Raw genomic sequence first — 7,890 nt, forward strand, 5'->3', positions numbered from 1 at the left:
TCCGAGGATGCTTCTATATTTTTGCCCTCACTTAAGAGTTCTTCTTCATTTAATTGATATTGTAACTTATGTAACGGTCGAATATATCGAAAATACTCATATATTTTGTAACCGAGAAAAACTCCGCCGGCCATGGTGACAGCGATGCAAGTATTTACAAAACCTTTGTGCAGCTTGTCGTATATCCTGTCCCTTCGTTGCCTTTTTCGCAAACTCGCGTCCATCGTGCACAAATTATTACTTCGTACGTCCTCAAACGCAAGTTTCTTTTTTGTCTGGAAATATTGCGAAATGAAATTCTTCATGGACTTCGAAGATAACCTCAAAAACGCGACACAAAAATACCGAGAAATAGGATTACATACATGAGAGATATCGGCTGCTTAAACTCGTCGTTTTTTTTATGGCTGTTACTTGTTTTAATTTGTTTTCTCCTGACAATTTCTTAATTTATATTTTCAAACTAACCACTGATACTTTGCACCACATGTAATCTTAAGTCTGTATCAAACTACTCATTAAGGGGTCTGTTCTTTGCAGTTACACTTTTTCAACTGTCATGGAATATTTTTATTTCTTCTTCCATCAAATGTCAAAAGTATACATTCTAACTTTATCTTAAATATAGAATGTATAACTCAGTGCAGCTATAAAAATAGGGAGCTGTGAGGATTGAAATATATTAAAGCCTAACCTAACCCCAATCCAGGATAAAGTCTAAACTCCTTTGCCAATAGATGCATAACTTGATATAAGCTTTATTTTAACCGAGATACAGAAGGCAAATATTTTAAAAAATTTTTTAATATATCAATTTATTTTATTTCGGTAAAATTAAAGAAATTTAACAAAATATTTTTTTCACACATCTATTTTCTTGCTTTAAAGCAAATATATATGAAGTAGAAATCTTATACTGTAATCTGTGTTAAATATTACACACACACATACACACAAACAATAAAGTAATAAATCAAATATATAAGGGATCATATAAAGTTCTATTAAAACTAGTTTTACCTAAAAACTAGTCTAGGCGGTGATATATACAAAATCGTGGAAGAATTTATATCAAAAATCATTTTTCTGCTATTATTATATTAAAAAAGTTGAACTGTCAAGTCACAGCCCTGACACACCTAATTGTAGGAAATGCAGTAAAAAGATTCTTTTCTGTCACGCATAGGATTTTGAAACGAGGAGCGTAATTGCAATTATGCTTTTTACACACTCAATCCCTTTGCTTCTAATTTTCTAGAAACTCGTCAAATATTTTTGTATCAATATCTAATACTATTTCATCCAGAGATGGACCTTGCGAGGAAAGTGGTAGCTCTAAAAATTAATAGATCAATTAATACATTCTCTTATGTTAACAAATATTTTTCAAATTATTCTTTTTTTAGGAAAACGTGGAGAAATGAAGACATACTTGGTATAGATCCAGTTGCTTTGTATTCTTCAAGATCTTCCTTGAAAACTTCTTCGAAAGTTTCTCGCCGTTCTTTCAGTTTTTTTTGCTGTTTTAATTCATGTTGTGAGATTCTCTCAATGTGCTCGTTAGCTAATTTTGCTAAAAGAATTTAAAGTGGATAACAGAATGCAGTTCTCAGTCAAATATAGAGGAATATATTGTTTCGCAAGATGTACCTTTAAAATTATTTAATTCTAACAATTTCTTCTCTTTGTACATAGCCAACTGAAATCTGTGCTCCAGCTGCCTATTTTGTAAATCTAGCATTTCATTGAGATCTTCCAATCGATACAAAGCTCCCTCAACTTCCTCAAACATCTCTTGCAGATTTCCTTAGACATAATAAATGATTTTAGGAAACTTCTCTTATATTATAGTATTATATCTTTTCAGAATATCAAACTACCTATTTGGTCCATGAGATCTTGAATTGAATTATTAATCTTTGGAATGTAGGCTAAAGTACTGTTTAAACAAGTAATACTGTTCCACTCATGTTGAAGCTTTTCGTAGATGGAAGATATCAGTGTGTCTGCTTCCTGAGCTTTTCCTGCATTCTCCTCTGCAAGCTCGTGAAGCTCATTCCATTGTAATTGGAAACGATGCAATACATCTGCACCAGCATCATAATTTACATTCCGTACATTGATTGGCTTTTTATTCTTTGGCTTTTCAGTGCTGGACAGTCCTCGTATACTGAAATAATTTCCTATTATGAATCTTTGAAATTTGTTACTGTTATTATCTTTCTTAATTTATTTCTGGCATTCACATAACTCATAAGTGAAATCCAATATTATGTCCAATATTTCATATTACATGCTGCTATCAATTTTACCAGAACAGTATGCCACCAGTTATGTTAAATTTACATTGAATTTGCATGTAGAAAAAGAAAAAAAATAACAAGAAATACGTCAAATGTACAAAGTGCTTTACCTAGCAGATATGCCTTCTTGAACTGTTTGAAACTTGCTACGCAGTGATCCAAACATGCTTCACTGGCTCGTAGTAATCATTCGTTATCAATTAACTTCAAACACAATCTCAGATCTGACTGTTTGCACTGCGAAAAAAACAATCTTATGAAGAATATTATTACAAATATCCTGATCAAATGAAGCGTAAGAAAGTACGTAGAGGCAGTGAAAGTATTGCGTGACAAAGGTTGTGTTTACCCGTGTTATCAGTTGACAAGCGACCGTTACGAAGCCGAATTGTTCGGAATAATGTTTATAGAAGCATGCACTGGACATTAACCGATTTACAACAACGTCCCCTTTGCATCTGCGACTCAAAGCGAATAACTATCGAACTCAGAATATAGTTGTTGAAAAGACAATCAAATTATATATATATTATCAGAGAGACGACAGAAATACGTGATACCCGACGACTACGTCGGTAATTTGAGTCTCGAGCACTCGCGACGATATCGACCAATGCATCAAATCGAGCATTTGATTGTGTAATCGCGCTCCAGATGGCGGCACGGCGAACAAGAGGCGCAGCCTCTCGACAGCGCCGCTTGGCGACACTGCGGTCGCAGAATCCGCATTCGAAGCAATGCGCTTATTGTACCTCCATTATTCTTACTAACTATCCAGGGGCGACTATCCGGATCAAGGAAAACTACGCCCAGGTAAACGGTCTACGCAGGCCGGATTTACATAACTCGAGACGTTGAGGAATACGAAGAATCTATTTTTCTCCGACGAAGTTGCATATTCATATATAAAATTCTAAAATAAAATCTACGCGACACTGCGGCGACCTTGCAAGCTCATGAATGCGCCGCTCGAGCGTAGCGTCGTTTGCAAACTTTGATGAATATTGAAATTGGAGAGTAAATAAAGTGTAAACGAAGAGTGACGGAAGTATAAGTGAAGCGCTTACAATGCGTAAATTGAAACAACGGAACGTAAAGCAAGTACTTTACGTTCCGATGTTTCAATTTACGCTTTGTAAGCGCTTCACTTACACTTTCGTCACTCTTCATTTACACTTTATTTACTCTCCAATTTCAATTTTCACCAGAGAACGCAACGTATTTTAGGTATATCTCGCAATTGTCGATCGGAGCGCCCTAAGTTGTGTTTTCTTATCGCTCATAAATCCGACATTTCGCGAGCTTCTGTCGGTCTCGTCGGTTTTTTAGCTTTTCATGACGCTACCGGGCACCCACTGCTCTTGAGCCACCAAAGGTAACTTTAGTCGTTGAGAGTCGTGGAGAGCTCTGAGAAACGGCAACGGGAAATTCAATTTGAGCATACACGTTAACACACTTCGCCTCAACGTACAACGTATGTATACGCGTCGAGAAACGTCGGAGGGAAAACGGTACTTCCTACGCTTTATGCCCGCGCTAAAAATAATCCGTAGCTTTATATAGCAAAGCGCTCGCGCAAGAGAAGTCGGCTGCGCGCCGGCTATTTCTGTGGCAATTGTACCGGTCATCATAATTGCCGCAAATTACAGCGAGTTGAAACGTCGTCGAGATGATCGCGCAGTAATAAAAAATATATCAGATTTTGATTTCATTTTCTCGACCGGCATACTCTACATAATTCATGTCGCGTGATTGCCATTACCCCTCCCCCCCGCACTCTTTTGGGTGCAACTCTTTCAGCAGGAAGTATCTCACACGAAATTGACCGCATGGGCGACATGTGTTTGATTGGCCGGAGATTTAAGAGTCGTCAATCTTCGTAGCGTTTCCTTAGGCGTTTTTTCGTTTCGTGACCACGGTAGCGTTTGGTTGGTTAGTTTGGTCCACTTAACGCTCGCAACGCCGCGAGCGTCATTCTATTTTTGTTGCTCGAGGCGTTGCGAGCTTTAAGTGGATCAAACTAACCAACCAAACGCTACTGTGGTCACGAAATGAAAAAACGCCTCTTGTATTCTTCGCATTGAGTCAGACCGATGCGCGAACGTTACGCGTGAAGTTGTACTCGATACGGGAATGAAAATTTCCGAACGACGCTTCTGAAAAATTAATGGAAGGCTTTCGGCTATTACAACCGTGCGATTGATTTCCGATGATAAATTGACGGGAACATTGTCCGCGACATAAAAAGCATCCCGATTGTTCGGGCGTTAGCTTGGTGTGAGAGCAAGAAAGTACTGAGAGGGCGACCGATCAATTGGACGATTAATCGTTCCGGTGCCGCGCATAATTGACCGGCTATCTCGTTCACGACGCCAGGAATTTTCAACCGCCGGTTAGCTGGCTGGGCCGGCCGGCCGGCTGGTTGGTTGGTTGGTTGGCTGGCTGGTTGGTGTGTCGCGCTGGTTGATACGCTCGCGAGCAATTTGACAACGTCGCTAAAGCTTAAACCCCTTTTCTGCCCCAACCCTTTCCAGCCTGCCGGTGCGGTTCTGGTGCCTAGCAACCAGTGAGGTCAACAAACGAGGTCAAATTGAATATTAAACGCACCGCGAGAAAATATCTCGATTGCATTGCTGATGAACGACTACGTTATATGTCTTTAGAGACACAATTGCCGGTCCTTTGAGCGGCTGTAAACTACTGTAAATGCTTGGCGAGAAGCGGAGAAAAGGGGGCGTGTCGCAAAAAGAAGGAAACGAAAAATACCACTCGTAACATATTGATTTTAAAGGGGCGTAGCGAGAAAAGCAGCGTTTTTCTGAATTTTACACTGTACCATATTGTAACTATTAATAACCATTATATATCTTGTTCCAATATAAGAAAACCAACAAGATTTCTTCTTCCTAGTCATGGCGGTGGCTGAAATTTTCGAGAGCGACGAAGGATTCATATCAAAGAGGAGCTCAGATATCAAAGAGGATCGTCATTTCGAGGAAATTCATTTCCCAAGAGATACGAGAGGTTCGAGGTTACGAGTAATTTTTACAATAAAATAACCGGATAGACTCACTGCGCGCTTTGACGGCGTACCTGCGCAGCTATAATCTCGAGAAATGCGAAAGAAAATAAGTGAGGGGAGCACAAGAGGATATAACGGAGAAAGCCATTGTTTGAGAAGGAGCGATGGCAGAGAGAAGAGAGGATGAAGCTGGTGGGGTCGACTGCGGCGAGCCGTGAGTTTACTGGTATGTAAACGTGTAGAAGAGTTCTTCTAGGTAGATGTGGATACAGATATATACTAGGGTAGGGTAGACGCTTGAAGGGAGAAGGAGAGGAGCCAGGCATGAGGACGCAGGAAAGGCGAAGGGGGAAAAAGTGGGTGTAGGTAGGTTTCCTGCGTTGCCAAGCGTCCTCTCTGTCTGCCGAGTCAGCGTTTCTGGCGTTCCAAAACGTTACCGTGTGGGGTGGCGGAGGGCGAGAGCGCTCAGCAACAGCAGCGATCGACTTGACAGCAACAGCGATGCAGAGAACACGCACACACACACACACACACACACACACCTATACACATAGCGAACAAACGGAGAGAGGCAGGCTCAGTGCCAGCGGAAAATTCCAGTTCTATTTCGTCCCACCCCTCTCGCTGAGTTGGAATGAAAGAGGACGGTAGAAGGGGAGGAAGGAAGAGGAGAGTAGAGAGTAAAGCTATTATCTTATACTGCGCTCTCTGCGAACGCATTAACTCACGTCGCGGTTGAGTAATATCGACTCGTATATACGTGGTTATTATATTCGCCCTGGTTGTACAGGGCCACATACGGCTATACGATTCGCATTATGCTGGAACGTTGCTTCTCGCGTGATTATCCCGACAGAGGTTGATGATGCCCGGCTGTGAGACATATCTTATTGCATACGTAGAGCACCGTCGGCGGCCATAAAATTGTAATACGACCTACGCGAGTCATGTGAGGAAAATACTGTTATTCGCTGTGTGTGTGCGCCGTGAGATGTGTTAACATCCATTATTTCGCTATATTAAGAAAAATATTGCGATGATGGCGGGATAGTATAAGTGCAATTATTTCCCGTGTCCTGACAGGGCGGGCCGCAGGAAGCTCGATCGATCTTAGCAAAAGCAGCCAGGCAGACCGGCTGGCTTTTCGGTTCAAGACCTATACGTGGTTGCGAGTTCCGAAGTAATCCTGCGCTTCTTACGTTTACGACCGCGATAATACTCTCTCGATAATAGCGGTCGTACACGTGCATACAGTTTACAGCCCACCGCGATCGTATAAAAAGCCGTCGCGTAAACCTGAACGAGTCGGCGGCTCAGCAACAGCAACTGCAAAGACGCGTCAGAAATTTATGCGTTGAAACAGAACGGGATCGGTGCTTTCACGCCGTAATAAGCTCGAACAGGTTGTGAGGCAACATCTCGTGGCCTCGCTAACGAGGCGCAATCGCGAGAGGGGACTCGCAGCTTTTTTTCATCCCTTTCCTCGTGCCGCTCAGCATCTACCCAAGCGGTGTAACTTGAACAAAACTCATCAGGAGGGAATCGAGCTTAGAAAGTTGTGCGCAACTCGTAGTAAAACTGGGCTCGTGGGAGTAGAGGGAGGGAGAGGCGACGAACGGGGATGTTGGGTCAACGTACGTCACAGCATCTTTCTCTTTCTCTCTTTCTTCCTCTCTACCTTACTCATTCTCACTTCTCTCCTCCTCCCCTCCGCCGTTTCTTCGTCCCACTCCGCGTCGCCAAGTCACTACTATATTGTGATAATCTCGCCTGCTCCATAAAAAGGATTACCCTCTCTGCGCAACTAACGGGGTCATTGCGCATACTAGTACAGAGGTCTGCTAAATCGTAGGACGGGGATTATATACGCAGTAGCGGCGCGCGGTGTAGGACACAGAGTGTGCGAGAAGGATCGATAGTCAAGTATATTCCGCGAATGTGAGAACCGGCAGCCGGGTGCACATATTTGACCCAGCCAACCCAGCCAGCCAACTAGCTAGCTAGCTAGCTTGCAGCTTCACTACGACGACGTCGACGCGCAAACAACGTCGCAGTCACACACACACACACACACACACACACGCGCGCACGCACACGCACGCGCGCATACGAACACGCACACACATACAATTGGCTGATTATTCCGCTCTCATTAATTCTCAGACATTTGCTATTAATATCGCAGGCGACACAAAGTCATGATGCAACCAACGTATACCACGCCGTGCCTCAGTTATGTAAAACGCGATAGGCCAACTATTGTGTACGACTAACGGCTTTTGTACGCGGTCGAGTCGAAGTAGTCTATAGACAAGCGAAGCGTCGTCGTGGCCTTCGGACCCCAACGACATAACTGCTTCGTCGTTTCCTTGACAGATTATATTTAGCGAGCGAGATGACGTCATCGTAACGCACCTTCATTTTTCGTGGGCTGTTTTACAACTGAGATATACAGCGGAAGAGATCTCGCTTCATGCGACGTAGCTTCGAGCATAAGCGGCTCTAGGAATGCAAATGTCCCTTTTCTTACTGGAACAATTGATACGCAAATATGTCGCTTTGCTT

At 42.5% G+C, this 7,890-nt stretch overlaps 1 protein-coding gene across 3 annotated transcripts in view; it reads right to left on the reverse strand.

Annotated features, from left to right (window-relative positions):
- Positions 1–982: 982 nt before the first annotated feature.
- LOC116849882 (dysbindin protein homolog) overlaps positions 983–7,890 on the reverse strand; it is a 12,702-nt gene continuing 5,794 nt past the window's right edge. For 2 of the 3 annotated variants that reach the window (XM_032827523.1, XM_032827517.1), the window contains exons 2-6: positions 2,414–2,540; positions 1,881–2,170; positions 1,651–1,806; positions 1,433–1,573; positions 983–1,335 (exon numbers count right to left, since the gene is read on the reverse strand). In XM_032827523.1, coding sequence (XP_032683414.1) covers positions 1,247–1,335; positions 1,433–1,573; positions 1,651–1,806; positions 1,881–2,170; positions 2,414–2,469 — 732 coding nt within the window. In that variant the 5' untranslated portion in view covers positions 2,470–2,540 and the 3' untranslated portion in view covers positions 983–1,246. Of the gene's footprint in view, positions 1,336–1,432; positions 1,574–1,650; positions 1,807–1,880; positions 2,171–2,413; positions 2,541–2,652; positions 2,904–7,890 lie in introns of those variants that run through there. The other variant, XM_032827511.1, reaches the window with a different exon arrangement.

The sequence above is a fragment of the Odontomachus brunneus genome, unplaced genomic scaffold (assembly GCF_010583005.1).
Source record: "Odontomachus brunneus isolate Ranch 3 - 2012 unplaced genomic scaffold, Obru_v1 Obru_scaffold_005, whole genome shotgun sequence".
Taxonomy (NCBI): Eukaryota; Metazoa; Arthropoda; class Insecta; order Hymenoptera; family Formicidae; genus Odontomachus; species Odontomachus brunneus.